Raw genomic sequence first — 19,401 nt, forward strand, 5'->3', positions numbered from 1 at the left:
TTATTATTATTATTATTTTGGGGTGGTACTGGGGTTCCTGGAAACCCTTCTACCTCTGGGCTACACTCCTAGACCATTTTTATACTTTTTTATTTGGAAACAGGGTATCTTAAGCCAGCGCAGCTGGCTTCGAACCTGCGCGATCCTCCTGTCTCTGCCTCCCAAGTGCGGGGATTACAAGTGTGCGCCACCACACCCGGCTATTCTTTATTTTGAAACTGGGTCTCACTGAGTTGCGGAGGGCCTCAGTAAATAGCTGAGGCCGTCTGCAAACCGCGATCCTCTGGTCTCAGCCTCCCAAATGCTGGGATTACAGGCGTGCGCCACCACACCTGGCTCCCCCAGCCCTTTTTATTTTACTTATTTTACTTCAAAGCAGGGTCTTACTAAGTTGCCGAGGCTAGCCTCAAATTTGAAATCCTCCTGTCTCAATCTCCCAAGTACTAGGATTACAGGGCATGTGACCTGCATTTTCCTTCTGGGTAGTGAACGACGAGTCATTTCATGGAATGGGAACTTTATTTCATTGCAGTACTGGAAATTGAACCCAGGGGCAGTCCACCTCCAAGCTACACTCCCAACCCTGTTCTTCATTCTTTATTTTGAAACAGGGTCTCACTAAGTTGAAGAGGGCCTCACTGAGTAGCTGAGACTGGCCGCAAACCTGTGATCCTCCTGTCTCAGCCTCCCAAGTCTTGGGATTATAAGTATGCGCCACCACGTCTGGGGTGAGTGGGAACTTCAGAACCAGGTTTAAACTCTAGGAAAAGCATGTAGAACAGGCAATCCTACCTGGAAGTACTGTTCAATCTATTTCCATCGGAGGATGTAGAGAGAGCTGGCTAATATTAGAAAGCCACCAGGGCCAGCTGGTAAGACTGCTGCAGGTGGGCCGCCCAGGAGGCCCTGGGGCAAAGCTCAGTATCTCAGATAAGGGAAGGCAGCTTCACACTAAGATGCTGACTGCAAACGCCCAGAGGTCAATTTCCCTATGTTTCCTTTTCCTTTTCTCTTCTTATTCTTTGCCTTTTTTGGTGGTACTGGAGATGAAACCCAGAGGTGCTCTACCACTGAGCTACCTCCTCATCCCCCTTTAATCTTTATTTTGAGACAGGGCCTTGCTAAGTTTCTCAGGGTAGCTAGAACTCACGATCCTCTTCCTTCAGCCTGGCAAGTAGCTGGGATCATGGGCACATGGCACCGTGCCCAGCTGCTCTGCGTTTCTGAGGTGATCACGGCTTTTGTCCTGACTCTTTAAACAGCACCATATTAGTGACCTGATCCACGCACATTCATTCTTAAGGCCATTATGGTAAACTGACTTCTTGGAAGGCAAAACTTCTGGTTTGACAGATTTATCCTGAACCCAAGGGCCTAATGTGCAGTGTGGATGGTGTCTCCTCTCTAGTTGAGGCTAGCTTTGTAAAAGGATGTATTTTTTAGGACTGACACCAAAAACATGAACACAGTGAACCAAGGCAAACAAAACATAAGAGAACAAACAGTAGGCTACTGAAAAGCACCAAGGAAAAGTGGATTTTTGTGAGGGCGAAAGCAGGCAGGAGGGACAGGAGAACAAATGCAGTGACTTCTGAATGGGGCCATTTAGCTGATTTATAAACCATCTCACCAGTGGCCTTGGCTGCAGGAGACTGATGTCCCCTCCTTTAAAGATGGGGTCCACAGAGTTGTTTTCTGGGGAGCCAAGGACCAACTCCAAGGACGCAAATTCATTATCTTCAAACCTTAATTAACTGGAACCTAATTAGGACTTTTGAGGGTGTTTTTCCCCCCCCACTCTAAAGGAAACATTTTTTTCCTCTTAAGTCAGCATGATGTAAATGGAGAAAACTGAACAAAGAGCGACTTGGACGTCTTGCTTATAAGCAACTCATGTAACCTCGGGGGCCTCAGTGCTCTAATTTATAAACTGAGAGACCGATGAGGTTCTGGTATGGATGTCACTTTCCGCAGTAAGATTCTGGTTCTCAGTCCTGCCCAAAGCTCATCATCTATCAGCAGCCTGCGAGCGTTCCCTGATTGATGATGGCACCTCTCCTGGTGTGAGCTGAGGTCACCTGACAGTCTCTTCTGGCTCACGCATCTAATCCAACTGAACTTTGCACCAGCCTGCCGGGGTAACAGAAGCCCTCTCACTCGCCGCGCTGGAGCACCACACCAGGCGCAGAGGGGAGCTGTGCAGGAGTGGTGCATCTATAACCAGGCCCTTTGTGTTTTCAGTATTTTGAAAAGGCCTTAAAGAGAGTATGCGAATTAGATTTTCATGTTGTCTTTTCTGAATAAACTACAGTTATTGCCTATTAGATATTTCTAAAGCAATTTGAACACAGACTGGTCTCTGAATTTCAGGATTTCCCCTGTACTTTTATAGTTGTCTCACATAAAGAACAGAATTCCACGATATAAAACACAAGCTACACTCTGCAATGTACTGATAAGCAGTGAAGAAAGACCTGGACCCTAACAGGTGCACACTCTGGACCAAGGCGCGTGCCCAGGCTGAAGTGACCGCTGCCTCGGTCCCCAGGGCGGGCGGTGCGGTGCTACCTGAGTAAATGCCATCCTAGGCACTGTGCTTCGGCAGCCCGTACTCTACAGACACCTCAGCTGTCTGCTTCCCCAGAAATTAATCTGGACTTTGTAAACAAGTAACTGTTTTTGAAATATAAAGGATAAAAAGAGCACGTTTCTTTTTTCTTTTCTTTTTTTTTTTTTTTTAGTTTTGGGAGCAGTTATGGCCATCTGCTTCCTAAATTCCCATGTCTCCTGCTCCCATGCCCACGACAGGACACAGCCTTTCTGGGAAAAGCGGCTGGGAGTTTTGGACGCAGGACCACCCACACAGACACCACCCTTTGCTGCGACCCAGGGCCTGCGGAGTCTGCAGGACAGGTGGGCGCTAGGCCTGCCCGCCAAGGCTGCATGGTGTGGTGGAGTGGCTGGGATGGGGCGTCAGAGCCCGGAAGCAACCTTTCACCCACACTGGCTTCAGGCATGCCTCAGCCTTGATGGATGCTGTTCACCCCAAAACACCCACTGACCTGATCCAAACGGAGCGCGCCGTCTATAAAACGCTGCTGGCGAAGCTGCTTTGCGATCCCGTGCAGATTCAGGACAGCACGGTGCACCTCCTCGCCGCTGTGTTCTGGGGAAATGGGGGGCAGCTCCTCCTCGGGGATCTTCTCGGTCGGGCTCTCAATCATGCTCTGCGCGTGCTCGTAGCTCAGCTTGGTGCAGGAGCGGATGATGGTTCGGCCAAACCATTCCTCAAGGATCTGCAGAGACAGGCACGTTGTGAGAGCGTCTCGGGGAGACTTCTTCCCAGGGTTTGCTTGTCAGCTCTTCTTCTGCAAACACTCAACAAAGATTTATGGAGCACTTGGCTTTGCTCAGAATGGCATCACACAAGAATCAGACAGGGAAGCTGCCCTCAGGCAGCTTAGACTCCAGGCCTGGACTGAATTCAGCGGGCAGGGAGCTCTGTGGTGCTGTGTCTCAAAGCACATTGGCTTGGCCACACAGGGGACTGAAGTGGAGGCCTCTGAGGAGCTTCTCATTAGCCTGGGTGGGGCACAGCGGGCAGAGAGGAGGGAGGGAGGACTGTCCAAGCTGGACAGACCTGCTCAGTGGGCGTGGCAATGGCTCAGAAGGAGGGATGACAGGGGATCAGGGGCCCCTGGCAGAAATAGGGCAACGGAGGGAACAGGACCGGAGAGGAAAGGGAAAACCAACCCAGCTTGTCCACAGAGAGAACAGGGGCGGGGCTCTCGGTGCTGCTGGGCCGAATAGCCCCCTACTGGGGCCGCCCTGTGCCTAAGGACATGTGGAACGGCTCCCTGCTCATCAGAGGCAGCACCCACCGGTTACCACCAGCACTGCCAAGCGTCCCCAGGGGAGAGCGCCAGGGCGGGAGGAGGCAGAGCCACGTTCAGGGTTGGGGCTTGCTAAGTAATTGCTGTCCTGCTGTGCGTTATCCTTTTAATTGTTCTGTTATTTTCTATGATAAGCTTATTACTTTTTTATTTATTATTTTTTATTTTTTGTGGATCTGGGATGGAAGCCAGGGGCATTTGACCTCCGAGCTACAGCCCCTGCCCTATTTTTTATTCTTTGTTTTGAAACCAGGTCTCACTGAGTTGCAGAGGGCCTAAGTAGCTGAGGCTGTCCGCGAACTGTGATCCTCCGGTCTCAGCCTCCAGAATGCTGGAATTACAAGTGTGCGCCACCACGCCCGGCTCAGCTTATTACTTTTTAAACAAAAAATAATATTAAAATATTCTGGGGCCAGACCCAGATGAGGGTGTCTATGGGTAGGGGGTGGCTGGGTTGGAAGAGGAGAACAGGGGCTCAGAAAGGAGGGAAAACAAGTGAGTCCAGGCCACCCTTCCCCACACTTCCTTCCTATAGGGAGCGAAAGGAGAACCAGAGAACAAAAAGCAAGAGGACTCAGAGAGGAGCAAATCCAGGCCAGTCTAGTGTCAGGAAAAGCAAGAGAAAAGGGCGGTAAGGAAAAAGAGACAAGGCCGGTGGTGGCACATGCCTGTGAGTCCAGTATGGGGTCTGAGACAGGAGGGCTGCAGGTAGAGGCCAGCCTCAGCAACTTAGCAAGACCTTGCTTCAAAATAAAAAGTGGAAAAAGGGGTTGGGAGTATAGGCTTGGAGGTATAATCCCCCGAATTTAATCCCTAGTATGAAGGAGAAGGAAGGAAAAAAGGAAGAAAGGAAGGAAGGAAAGAAAGAAAAGCAAACAGGGCGAGCAGGCGCCAAGGCTGCTGAGCAGCGCCCGCCGGGGCAGGTGCTGGTCGCCTCTCACAAGGGCTCTGAGGCAGGAATTCTGTGATTCTCCTTCAAACATGGAGACCAAGACCAAGGGCCTGCTGCTGGAGCCTGGCAGAGCGGGGCTGACCCTAGGCAGTGACAGGACGAGGGGCAGCCAGCATGGAAGGAGCGCTTAACCACTAGCGTCTGGAGGCCACTTGAATGTCAAGAGGGTTAAGACAAAGAGAAGGTCTGTGGATGCAGCACTCGCCATCTTCAGGAAGGGCGATAGTGGAGCTGAGCTGGAAAGGCTGAGGTCTGAGCTACAAGTGCAGCCAAAGACGCTGAGACAGCTCTTCTGTCCTCAGCGTCAGCACCGAAGGCATACTGCTAGAACACCTGGCTAGAAGGAACACACACGCTCTACTAAGGCCTCACACCTCCTGGCACCCAGTACGACTGACGATCGCCCAGCACTGCCGGTCCCCAACACTCAATCCCACTATCTCTGCACATCTCATGGACACACTGGGGCATGCATTACTCAGCCCTTTTTACAGCTGGGAAAACAGGCCAGGGATTTCTTAAGAGTCACATAAACTCCTAAGTGGCAGCCAACAGCAGATCCGCAACTGAAGACTTAGACTCAAAGTCTAGTGCTACTTTGTCTTGTATTTCAGGTGAAGGTCATAAAATAGAGAAGCTGAAGTAAAAGAAACCAAGCATACGTCAAATATATATTGACTCTCAATACTTTATAGATACAAAGGTGTGAGGAAACCTTTGAACATCCTGTCTTAAGTCCATTCAAATGTAGTTTTTTTTTTTGTTTGTTTGTTTTTTGTTCGGGTGGTACTGGGGTTCCTGGAAACCCTTCTACCTCCAGGCTACACTCCCAGATACCTATTTTATATTTTTTATTTGGAAACAGGGTCTCTTAAGCCAGCATGGCTGGCTTCGAACCTGCGCGACCCTCCTGTCTCCGCCTCCCAACGCCTTACAAGCGTGTGCCACCACACCCAGCTTCAGAACCAGTCTTTGAGGCTCTTGTCTCGGGTAGGGGGGAAGCTGCTTGGGCAAGGCTTCTGCTATGGCGTCCAAGTATGACACACAACACCCAGCACTGCTTCTTTACCATTAACAGAAGCCCCAAGTTCCATGCTACTGTTAACCAGCCTCCCTCCATGAGCTTGCTGCCGACCATGGCGACCCAGGAAGATCCCTAGTGCTGCCAGCTGCCAGCAGCAGGGCACGGGACTGCAAGGTCGTCAAGGGGAGAGCAGGGATGTGGGGAAGCAGGATGGGGCGAGGTGAGGCACCCTTTAACTCAGCACTCGGCTTTGCAGGAAGGCTGCTGCGCCCTAAGTGCTTCCCAAGGGAACCCCCAGCCTAACCAGGCAACAGAATGAACAGAACTGTGGGTGCAGGCGCGCACATCACCGTATGCAGTGGTTGCTAAGTGTTTTCTGGGGAGAGAGAAAAACTCAGGAATGGGCTTCGCTTGCTGTAGGGGTTCAGTCTTTCAGTCAACAGCTCTGTGCACAATGGCTCTAAAGTGTATGGAAAGATGGAAGCGCTGGGCGGGGCAGATGGGCCCGGGCTCAGACAGGACGCACCCTCCCACCTGGGCAGCATCTCTGGTCTAGGCACCCGCCTCCTCCCGCCCTCACTCTGTTCAAGGTGGGGGAGCTGGTGGTTTTCCTCCTCTCAGGAGCTAACCTCCCACCTGGCTTAGAGTCCTGAGCTCCCTCCGTCTCTCCCTTCTTCCTCACCCTGCCTGTTCATGTTCCCACTCAGCCTACAAACATACTCCAATCTCTGATCTGTTGTTTTTTTTTTAAGCACAGGGGAAAAATAACTTTTTTCAAAATAACTGTTTCCCCTGTTATTAAGTAGTAATATGCGTCCATTGTAGGAAACAAAAAAATACAGGTGGTAAAAAGGAAAATAAATCTATTAAGCCATTACTAGAAGATAATTCCTATTTCTCTCTTGGTGCATATTTAATTTTATATCTTCAGTACCTTGTACGGTGTCTGAGTATAGCAATATCCTATGACTATTAACTAAGTAAATGAGTACCTACTAAGGGGGCCGTGGGAAAAGTGGCATTTTATCTGGATCTCAAAAGATGGCAGGATTCTTGGTGGCAGAGCTGAGGGAAAGGGCCTTTGAGACCAGGAAGAAGCACACAGGTCCAAGCCCTTCACTGGCAAGAATGGAGGACAAAGGAGCTAGAAGTCGCTGCAGAAGGTCACGTAAGGGATGGGTTGGTGGAGGTCTTTGTACATCGTACTCCTAAGACTGGACTTTGGGGATTAACCGTGACATGTGGTTAGAGGATGCTGAGCAACAGTAAGATCAGATTTAGCTGCTAGAAAATCATCTCACACCACTGGGGAAACAACAGAGACTTTGAGCAGTCTAAGCCGTCGGGCCCAGGTTACATGGTAAGAACAAGAACTGGGGTGGTGACTTTGGCAACAGAAAGAGAGGGGTCGATTACGGGCACACTACAAAGGCACGGCTGCTGGCACGTCTAACTTGGACATGTAAATGTGACATGAGCTGGTGGCTTGGTGGAGGTTGATGCCATTAAAAGGTCCAGAGAACACTGGACTTAACCTCAGGTTGCACTGGGACAGTTTTACTGCAAAGGGAGGAAGAGAGGTTGCAGAAGGGCAGAGAGGAATGCTGATGTGGGAGGGCAGACTTCAGCAGGTCACCTGGGTTCCCAGGAGGAATGAAAGTCACAGGGGAGAATGGAGGGTCTTGGAAAAAGGAGGAGGAGGAGGAGGCAACAGCTGGGCTCCAAGTCTAGAACAGCTACATTAGCACTCAATAAAGATTCCTAGGTCCTAACAGATGCTGGACATGGTGGGGTGCTGCAGGAGAGGAAGCTGAGGCTAGGTGGGAAGCCTTCCTTGGTGTGCCCTTTGACCCTGAGACTCAGGTACCGATTCAGACCCATGGCATGTGACTTTCTTAAAAGCCTAACAGCAGTATGTTTGCAGAGGTAACCTTGTATTTCAGGTGTCTCTGAGGACTGGGGCACCTAGACCTGGTCTTTGGTGTACACATCCTTACACTCCTAATTGCCTGATGAGATAGAGTTCAGAGTTACTGGGGAAGTGACGAGGCCATTGGACCGACATGGTCAGAGCAGATTTTGTGGTTATAGAGTTTGATCTTATAAAAGTACCAGATTCACTTGAGTGACTTTGTACTTGTGACAATACGTAATCACAAATGTCTAGAGTAGAGAACAATGTTCCCACAACCAATACATGAGAAATATGCTACAAATAGACCCTGTAGTATTTACTGACCGACAATTAGGCATCGCCTTAATGAAAGCAGAGACAACCAAGATTTATTTGTGGGTGCTTGAACAAAATCTAGAGGGTGTTAAAAAAGAAAAGAAAAAAGGAAAGAAAAAGTTTGAATAGGTTTCCTATAATGGACTAAGCCTGCTCCAGAGAGTAAGGCATGCCAGTAGCTTAATGAAACCTACAAAGCTTTTTCCACCTAATTCCAGGTGAGAGAAGGCCTTCTTTGGCACCCCAATATCCACCTGGTTCCAAACTTGGTGCCTCTCTTGCTTAACTCAGGCTTTCCTTGCTGGAGTCTTGAACAAGCATCCTTGGACACAAGTGTGGAATCTGACCTTTCATTTTGGGCATGGACTGCGGGTAGGAGATATTCATCTGTCACCACATCCCAGGCCTAACCAACTGGTCTACCTCTCATGTGGTCCCTTGGTCTGGGTCGGATGTTTGGATAACCACAGTACAAGGAGTGTGGTTAGTGGGCTTTGCCCCACAACCTGTGCCTAGTCCAAACCCTCCTCTTTCCTATCTGGTGGGGTTGGAGGAGGCCCAGCACCCCTCTGGCCCTGCGCCTCCTTCACACCTGCCCCAGCCCCTCCCAGAGAGCAGAAGCCCTGAGCACCAGGCGCTGCCTCCACAGAATCCCCAGAGGCCAGCTGCATGTTGGAGTTCTCCGCTTTCTAGAGCTTCTTTTATGACCTCGTATTTTAAAAGCTCATTAGATCAGGCAGCTTTTTATTTCTTGGGTCGGTCCCTGGCAGGCATAACTCAGACCTAACGTTCTTTTCTGTTGACTCAAGTTAGTTCTCTTATATGGGCTTTTATTTTCTATTTAGTTAAACTTTTGCAAAAATAAGCATTTATAAAAATATAAAAGTTATACATGTTTTCAAAAATCATTAGAAAATAAAAAAGTAGAAAAAATTACTCATAGTTTTACTACCCAAACACAACCACTGTTGGCATTCTGTTTTATTTCCTTCTGGTCTTTTTCCATTCTTTTTTTTCCCCATTCTTGCTCCCACCCCCACCAGAATATGATTGCTGGAAAATGTATTCATAATTCCTTCTTTGTATTTTAGATAATGTTTGCCTCTTAAATCTTAGAAAGGAACTTTTAACCAGATATTTATTAGCCATAAAAACCAAACGTCGTGTGTGTAACTTTCTTTGGTCTCAATTTGGACAAATCCATTGGAGACAATCAGGGAAATTATTATGGATACTGAGGACTGGGTTTTGGATGACACCATGGCATTGTTAGGTGTGCGAAGGGCCTTGCGGTTATATAAGAAAATGTCCAAAATTTTTAGAGTTGCATATCAAAATACATATGAGTGCAATGACATGTCTGTGGTTTGTTTTGAAATACTTTAGCAAAAAACAAACCTTGACAGTAGCTGGATTTGGGAGATGGGAATGGTGGGTTTATTGTGCTATTTTATTTTCTTTCCTGTATGCCTAAAAATTTTCAAGTTTAAAAATTTAAAAAAAGTATGCATAGTTCCAACACTCAAATAGTTTGAAAGGCTAATTATGAAAGTGTCCCTGTGCCCTTCTCCCTTTTCTGTGCCTCCCCAATGGTAACTACTTTTACCCCTTTTAACATATTACCTAGACATTAACTTCCATATTTCTATACTACCTACTTGTTTATTTTAAGGCACTATTCATGAACGTGTCACTATAAAAGCAGAGGATTTATTTTGCTTTCATAGGCACACCCCCTTCCCCAACCATGCTCATCACTGTTCCTCCCCTACGGTTACAGCATAACTTCCAGAATTCAGTCAATCAGTATACTACTGTGGTTATGTAAATACTCAGTGTTACCCTTCTTTCCTCTACGACTTTTTACTTTCATTAGGATCCATACTTGTCTTGTTTTAGTTTGTTTCATCTTTCTGTGCATTACGTATGATACTCTACCCCAGGTTTTCCACCAACTATTTAAAATAGAAGTTTTCAAAGCATGGACCATGAGAAGCGTTGGTGGTATAGTGGTTGCCATGAGAAGCGTTGGTGGTATAGTGGTTGCCATAGCCACTTTCCATGGTCTCTTGGGAGACCCTGAGACTTTTTCAGAAGTCCATGAAGTCAAACTGTTTTTGTAATAACACTAAGGAATTATACAAATTGACATGCCAGTAATCCTAGTACTTGGGAGGCTAAGGCAGGAGGACTGAGATCAGCTTCAGCAACCCAGTGAAACCCTTTCCAAAATAAAAAGGGGCTTGGGCTGTAGCTTGGAAGTAGAATGTCCCCAGGTTCAATCTTCAGTAAAACACAGACACACAGACACAGACACACAGACACACACACAGACACACACACACACACACACACACACACACACACACACACACACACACACGGCATTCTGTGCCCCGTCCCAGGTGTTGACATTGACACTGAGCATCCCCAACCCCTGGCTGGTGTCCAGGCTCATGGCCACTCTCCTTCCCTCACGCACACTCCCACTGGCAGTGAGTGAATGACAGCGCGTGCCCTGGGCCACCAGCCGCCACGTATTACACAGCACCATTTCTATGTGAAGGAACGGAGACGAGCTACAGTTTAAATGCAGACGGGTATTAGTGCTTCACGGGAACTGAAAGACACTGATTATCACCATTATAGAGGATGAGCTTTTGCAAAAATGAGTATTTTAGAAACCTTTATCTGACACATGATCTTGACCATTTCCTAATACTTAAAAGGCTTCTCTGAAAAGACTGGCAGTGCTTAACAAGTATGATTTTTTCATATTACATAATGAAGTGTGTCTATATTTAGAAGATTAGCGCAAGAAGCCAGTATTTCTCTCCTTTCTTCTTTTCTTCTTTCTTGTCCTGGCATCGAACCTGGAGATGCTCTACCCCTGAGCTACATCCAACCTATTTTTATTCTGGCTGGCCTCAAACTTGCAATCCTCCTGCTTCAAACTCCTGACTTTCTGGGATTACAGGCATGCACCACTGCACCAGGAGATATATATATATATATATATATATATATATATATATATATATTGGTACTGGGGTTCCTGGAAACCCTTCTACCTCCGGGCTACACTCCCAGACACCTATTTTTTATATTTTTTATTTGGAAACTGAGTCTCTTTTCTTGGGGGGTGGTGGTACTGGGGTTCCTGGAAACCCTTCTACCACCGGGCTACACTCCCATACCTATTTTATATTTTTATTTGGAAACAGGGTCTCTTAAGCCAGCATAACTGACTTCTTACCTGCACGATCCTCTTGTCTCCGCCTCCCAAGTGTGGGGATTACAAGCGTGTGCCACCATGCCTGGCAAATGAATATTTTTTTAAATGGCCAATATCTGATATCAGCAAAGCTGGCATGGTGGAACATGACTGCAATCTCAGTACTTGGGAAACTGAGACAGGAGGATCAAAGGTTTGAGGACAGTCTCAGCAACATAGTCTGGCTCTCAGCAATCTTGCAAGATCCTGTTTCAAAAAGAAAAAATAAGCTGGACAATGTGGTGCACGCTCATCATCACAGCATTTGGGAGACTGAGACAGGAGGTTCGAGGTTCACGGATAGCCTCATCTATTTAGTGAGGCAATTTTCAACTCAGTGAGACCCTGTTTCAAAATAAAGAATAAAAAATAGGGCTGGAAGTATAGCTCAGAGGTAGAATGCCCCTGGGTTCTATCACAATACTGAAAAAAAAAAGAAAGAAAAAGAAAAAAGAAAAAGGGTTAGATATATAGCTTGGAGGTAGGACACACACACACACACACACACACACACACACACACACCCCATGCAAATATAGGGCTGGAAGTATAGCTCAGAGGTAGAATGCCCCTGGGTTCTATCACAATACTGGAAAAAAAAAAAAGAAAGAAAGAAAAAGAAAAAAGAAAAAGGGTTAGATATATAGCTTGGAGGTAGGACACACACACACACACACACACACACACACACACACACACACACACAACCATGCCTGGATAATGATGTAATCCAGGTAACAAAGTTCAGTTGATATTGTATTAGTTTGCTAGACCTGCCGTAACAAAATGCCATAAATGGAGTGGCTTAAATAGAAACTCTGCATAGTTCTGGAGGCTAGAAGTTCAAGAGCAAGGTGCCAGGCAACTCAGTTCAGTGAGGGCCATCTCTGTGGCCTGAAGACAGCAGCTGCCTTCATGCTGGGTTCTCACATGGTAGAGAGAGAGAGAGAGAGGGAGGGAGTATTAGTCTCTTACTATATGGATACTAATACTGGATCAGGGCTCCATTCTTAAGGCTTTGTGTATTCTTAATTATTTCCTTATAGGCTCTGTCTCTAAATATAGATACGCTGGGGGTCAGGGCCTCAACATCTGAATTTGGGGATGACGCAGATTCAGTTCGTAGCAGTTATGGTTTCAGATTCTAAATTAACTCTGTTGTATTTTAGTGTAGTACAAAGATAAATATCTACAATTATCTGAAAAAGCTATTAAAATGCTTTCTTTGCCAACTATCTATCTAACTGAAGTTGATATCTAACTTCATGTATCTCAACAAAAACAACTTATTCTAACACACTGAATGTAGATGCTGACATTCAGTTTAATGTCTTCAAGACAGACACAGAGGAGATTTGTGAAAATATAAAACAAACTTCTCTCCTTATTTTTTGCTTTGGAAAATACAGCTTTTTCATAAAATGCTACACAGCCATGCTGTTTCATTTATATATTGTCACTTCCTATGGCAATGAGAAAGTTTAGTAATTCTGACAAAGACTGTGTGGTCTGCAAAGCTGCAAATATACCATCTGGCTCTTAAGAGAAGTTTGCTGATCCCTGATCCAGGTGATTCCCTCCCTTTTCCCCTTTTCTGATTTATGTGCTTCCTGGGTCCCATGTGTACCTCTTCTTGATTTGAACCTTCATTTTGGTGAAGCCCATCTTCTGTCAGCATGCTAAGAGAAAATGTATCAGAGGTGTATTTTTTTTTTAAACCTCGTATGTCAGCCGGGCGTGGTGGCGCACGCTTGTCATCCCCGCGCTTGGGAGGCAGAGACAGGAGGATCGCGCACGTTCGAAGCCAGCCGCGCGCGCTGGCTTAGGAGACCCTGTTTCCAAGTAAAAATGTAAAAATAGGTATGGGAGTGTAGCCCGGAGGTAGAAGGGCTTCCAGGAACCCCAGTACCACCAAAAAATAAATAAATAAATAAATAAATAAATAAATAAATAAAAAAAAAAACCCCTCGTATGTCTGAAAATGTCCCTCCCTATTCCTGTAGTTTATTGATAGCTTGGCTGGGTATAGAATTTTAGCATGGGTACAGAATGTTAGCCTTTTAGAAATGGAGGAGTTTTGCTTTGCTGTCATCTAGCTTCTAAGGTTATTGTGGAAAAGTCTAAAGTTATTTCATACTGGATGTGACTTTTCCCCTTACCTTTTTAGAAATCTGTAGGATCTTCTGTTTCCAGTGTACTGAAATTCTATAATGGTATGTCTTGGAAATGGTATGTCTCCCCCACTGTGCTGACAGTGAGTTATTTCAATCTGGAGAGTCATATCCTCTAGGAATGGTCTATTTCCTAGAATTATTTTGTTGACCATTTTTCCTCCTCTATTTTCTTTGCTCTCTGTTTCTAGAATGCTCAATGAACAAATGTTGGATATCTTGGACTGTTCCTCTAATTTTCATATCTTTTCTCTTTCTGGTAAAATTTCTTAATTTTACCTTCCAACCAGAATCTTGGGTCTTTTTAATTTCTTCTCTCCTGTTTTTAATTTCTAGGAACTCTTTTTCTAAGGCTATAGATGATAGTTTCTTTTTCATGGTACGTGTCCTGGCTGCTCTTGTTGTTGTTAGATCACTCTGTCTTCCTATTTCATATTAGACACTTTCCTCCTGGCTGTCTCATCATACATGAAAGTGAAATTCTAAAATTCTCATCATACATGAAAGTGAAATTCCAAAATTCTCATCATACATGAAAGTGAAATTCTGATTGGGTAGAACATTATCTGTAAGTTTTATTGTAGGGAGACAGAGCTGGGTTGTTGGTTGAGAAACCCTTAAGGTTAATGTCTTTATTCTTTACGACTCAGAGTCCTTATAGAAACTTGTTCCCATCTCCTAACTAATGGGTATAACCTGGCTCCCAGAATTCTGGAGTTGGTTGGAAAAGAACACCAGGACTTCTAACATTTGGTGCATCAACATGTACTCAATCCCCTGAAAGAACAGCACCCCTGTGTTTGGTGTGCCCTCAGTTCAAGAGACCCCTCAATTTGTCCTGTCCTGAGAACAAATTTCTGTTCTTCTGCCTAGGCCAAGAGGGCTAATCTTTTTCAATAAACTTTCAACAAACACTGTTGTCAGCCTCATTTTTACCTGCCCCTTAACTCCTGCCTTCTGGAGTTATCTGGAGCTGTCATTTTCTGGATCTTTTTGTTTCTTGGCGTTCTCTGTTGCTGGCTCCAATTCTGCTTCTCAGGACTGCCAAGCCAGTCCCCACTCGGCCCTCCGCTGCCCAGCCTCCAACCTCTGTTGCTGTTGTCTCCTCTCCCACTCTCTTTGTCCTTGTGGGTTATGTCTTTTAAAAAAATTCTCTTTAATGTTGTTTTAGTGAGGTTTTGGGAGGGAATGAAAGTAAATGTGGGTATTCGATATTCCATCTTTATTTGGAACCTCTTTATAATTAAGTATCTTTTTTATTTCTATTTTATATTAGAGCATAAACATTTCCCGTGTTCTTCCATGATCTCTGAAATTAGCTTCTGTAACTACATAACACTTCCCTGGGCAGGCATCACATTTTGCTTAACCACTACCCTACCCTGGATGCGTAGTTTTTTGTTTTGGGGGAGGGAACTACTTTTTCCTAGAGTCCACTTCATTTACCTTCTCCCCTGTTCCTTCTTCTAGGGAGTGTTTGCTGACATTCTCCTCCCCTGCCCTCCGTCCCTGGTTTTATCCCCTTGAGCCTTGCTCAGTCGTCACACCACCGGTCATCCTGCATGGTAATATAGCATTCATCTTTCTAAAATGCCATCTTCCTCATGACATGTCAGAGGGACCTTAGCACCTACAATTCATTTGAGACTTTTCCAACACTCATCTACATAAAGTCTCCCCGTGCCCCAAATGGCCTCCTCCCATAGGTCCTGCTCCCTGACGACAGCGGGGCTGGCCCTCCCGACTTCCTGGTGCACACGCAGCCTCTCTGAAACCCCATCCCTGCACTAAGCTCCCACCTCGCTCTGCCTCCTTAGTTTCTTCCTTCCACGGCAGCTGCCAAGAAGCCACTCCTTCGGAAAGTGCCTACGCTCAGTCTTGACTCCCATACAGGGCTTTGGTTCCTCAGAGGCCAGGGCCCTTATACCTCCACCTTGCCAATGGTGCTCCAGCCCAGTGCCAGGCACATGGGGGTGCTAACCATGACTCATGGGTAGCATAGTGTAAGTGGAGGTTGCGTGGCAGTGTGCAAGGGGTTACCTTGCCCTCAGGCGTCAGCGTCCAGATCACAGAGAAGGTCAGCTTGTCGGTCATGGGGTTGAGACTGCACAGCTCCTCGCACAGCAGCCTGGGCAGCATAGGGACCACCTGCGAACAGAGGACAGGCATGAGCACCTTTCTTCAACCTGCAGCTTAGGGGCAGCCCAGAGGGCACGGTGTGGGCAACCAGCTTGAGCTCCCGGAGTGCGCTGAAGGCAGAGCAGGCTCTGTTCCCATTACGCTCTGCGAAAGACCACTTTGTCCCTGGCTCCTCCAAGAGCCTCTAGTGGCAAGGAAATGTGACCTGGGGAAGGGGGAAGAGTCGGTCACTGAAGGTCAGAAGTACACTGTAGGAATAAAAAGCAGCTATGTTTTCTTCTCCTAAGTCAGATCTCTGGATCTACAGCTTCTGCATTCAAGGATTCAACAAAGTGTCTCTGGAGAGTACTTTTAAAAATTACATCCGCACTAACCAGGTACAGTTTTCTTGCTGTTATTCAAGAAGCAATACAGCGTCACAGTTATTTACATCCCATTGACCTCGTATGTAGGGAGCATAGCAATCTAGAATGACAGCAAGCACACAGGAGGGTACGTGAGGTGACAGACCAATCTGCGCCATCTTACAAAAGCAACTAGGACTTCACTGACTCCTGGTGTCTGCAGGAGTCCTGGAGCCAATTCTCATGGACCACAGGGGACAGCCATCCTCAAGCTGAAGCCCGAGACTCAAGGATGACTTGCAATTTTGGAAATAACCATTTTGGTTGAACTATATACTAAAGAACCCAAAGACTGAATATAAACTTTAGAATGTCATCAAAGTAAAATCAAGAATTTACTTGATTTGGTAATTGAATATATCACAATTTACCAAATTATATGTTGAAACATTGACAAAATAACAAAATGTCACTGTGATGAAACAGAAAAGCTCTTAAGTCCAGGATTCTTGGAAGAAAAAATGGCCAACTGGTCAGTTGCAGTTTTTAAAAAGCCTAAATGATTTCTTTTCAATCCCACAATAAACTGATTCAATGGTATTGCCTTTCATTAAGATTTCTCTTTTTTAACATACTTCAAATGATGATTTATAGCTGCCCCAGAATATTACTTGTTTTCTTTATCATGAAAGGAATATCTACCTGCATCTTCTGAGGAGACTTCACTTTCCCCCTCCCACATTCAGATCTGTCCCCTCTCCCACACTTTTCTGATGGATGGCATTACACCGCCCCACTTCCCAAGTGGAGCCAGCCCAGCCGCCATTTCCTCCTCCTCGATGTGCACCTGCTGACCTGCGCTCATGGACCAAGAGGAGCGAGGCAGAAGGGCTGCTGTGCGGCCCTGGAGGTACAGCCAGCTCATCTCTTTATTGATAAAAACAAAACCAATTCCACTGTTTTCTTATTCAATAGAAAACTCCGTACCTGTGCCCTGCTTCAGCACAGTGCATATCTTTGGTATGTGAAAGTAAATTCTACAAATTGTGGTCCATTTCACCAGTAACAAATACAAGTTGTTTAGTCTCCCCTTTTTTTCCCCCGCCTGTGGTACTGGGGATTAAGCCCAGGAGCATATTTCCAAGCGACACCCCGAGCCCTATTTTATTTTTATTTTGAAACAGGGTTTCACTAAATTGCTGAGGCTGGCCTTGAATCTGCAATCCTCTTGTCTCATCCTCCCAAGTACTGAGATTACAGTCGGGTGCCGCCACTCCCTGCTTGCTTGGCATTGTTCTAAACGACACTGACTCTTTACCATCTATGTTAAACCTAACGGGGACCTGAAAAGTTCTGGCAACAGCTTTCATGAAATTACTGCTTTTGAAATGTTCTCCTTGTTCTTGCTCTTGTACCATCAGCTTAGATGACACTGTCCTCTCTGCTAACATGTTTACTGATGCATTGAAATGTTCTCTAAATATTTAAATATTTCCTTGTATGTGGCAGGTGTTTTACAAAATACTGAGCTCCTCACCTTCATCAACGTATTGCATAAGTCAACAAACAGAAATGAATTTCCACAGCATACAATGTCATAACTGAAGTATAAAGATTCCTTGTATGTTCAGCATAGGGACTGACTCCATTCATATGTTGAAGCCCTGACCACCAAATGGACTGTGTTTGGACACAGGGCTTTAGAAGGCTAATTAAGCCTGAATGAAGTCACGAGGCGGAGCCCAATCACACACACTGATTTGCTCTTGCAAGTGGGCACAGAGGGCTGGCCATGTGAGGACGCAGCCATATGTACGCCAGGAGGAGAGCTCTCACCAGGAACCCAGGCGGCCAGCAGCTTGATCTAGGACTTCCAGACTTTACAACCAGGAAAGACGGATGTCTGCTTTGAAGCTATTTGGTCTGTGGTATATTGTTATAGGAGCCTGGGCTGACCAAGACAGACTAATTCAAGTTTGCTGGCTGTTCAAGTTTCCTAAGTTCTTCTCTGGGCTCATTATCAGATGATTACTCCAAACGTATTTTGGTAAGCGGCTATTCACCCCACATGGCAATGACGGGCAGTCCAAGCTTAAAGCCTTTTTTTCTCTCTTCAGATAGTTACCATTTCTTCTAAGCGTTCAAGTCAATACCCTACTCTGAGTCACCAAACTGAGCATTTTTTTTATGGTACTGGGGATTAAACCCAGGGGCATTCTACCTCCAAGCTACACCTCCAGCCCTATTTTTTATTTTTTATTTTGAAACAATGTCTCACTAAGTTGTGGAGGGCCTCACTAAGTAGCTGAGGCTGGCTGAGAACCTTCCTAAATCCTGGGATTACAAGTGTGCACCATCATGCCTGGCCAAATTGATAGTGTAAAATATCAATTTGATATTTGATAATGTAAAATAATATAATCATGTTTTAAGCATTTGTCAAAAGAAAGTCATTGCAACTTGGGCCTGAATTGGATCCTGAAATAGCAAACCAAATAAACAAACAAAACAACAATAACAACCAAAAAGTGACAGGGAGATTATTAAAATCCAAAAAAAGCTTGGAACTGAAGTGATCTTCCAACGTCAGTTTCTTAGCCCTGACAAGTGTAGTGTGGTAATGTCAGATGTTAACAATGGGGTACTGGGAGCAGGTAGGGCCTCACCGTCCTTTCTTTACAACATTCCTATAAATGTAAGAGTATTCCAAAACGGAAGGTTATTAAAAGAAAGACACTACTTCCATTCATTTATCTTGGGCTATACATTTATCTGGGAAATAAATTTATGCTAATTATAGTTATGAAACCTGATCTGTTTTTATTTCTTTGAGTTTGGTACTAAGATTATTATTAGCCAAAAGAAAAAAAAGTTTGACTCTTAAAAAAGCAAGGTCTAAGGATCATTAAACAATGCAGGATCATCAGCAGCATAGAGCAGGAAGAAGAAGAAAGGGTTGGAGGTCTGAGATACCTGGGTCTCATCCTGGGCCCAGCCCTCTGCTTGATCTGGGTAAGTCAGCACCATTCTGGGTCTAGCTCTTCTCAGTAGTGAAACAGTATCAGTGATGTTCAGTGCAAGGCCGCTGCGGTGTCCCAGGCCGCACCGCCCGGCTCAGCCTTGCGCTGACTCGCGCCCTCGGCCAGCTGCACAGGCCCCCCTGCAAGCTCTCTGCTGCCCGCCTGCCCACTGCTGCAGCTCCTGCACACGCTGTCCCCTTTTTCTGGAAAACCTTTCTGGATGTTTTTCATCCGGCAAACTTTTGTACATCCTTCCAGATGCGGTTCATCGCCATCTCTACGCAGCTCATTCAGACTCCCCCGGCAGGGAATGTACTGTTTTTACACTCCCTGTCCCTTCCAGGGGGATGTGGG

General features: G+C 45.9%; 1 protein-coding gene across 1 annotated transcript in view; it reads right to left on the reverse strand.

Moving 5' to 3' along the window:
- The window catches only part of DIS3L2 (DIS3 like 3'-5' exoribonuclease 2), a gene marked incomplete at both ends in the record, with an annotated part of 327,839 nt that overhangs the window by 56,428 nt on the left and 252,010 nt on the right, over positions 1–19,401 (reverse strand). Inside the window, 2 exons of the mRNA XM_080689222.1 lie at positions 3,063–3,296; positions 15,585–15,692. Of these exons, the coding sequence (XP_080545348.1) occupies positions 3,063–3,296; positions 15,585–15,692 (342 nt within the window). The remainder of the gene's footprint in view (positions 1–3,062; positions 3,297–15,584; positions 15,693–19,401) is intronic.

The sequence above is a fragment of the Muscardinus avellanarius genome (genome assembly GCF_963383645.1).
Source record: "Muscardinus avellanarius genome assembly, chromosome: 2".
Classification (NCBI taxonomy): Eukaryota; Metazoa; Chordata; class Mammalia; order Rodentia; family Gliridae; genus Muscardinus; species Muscardinus avellanarius.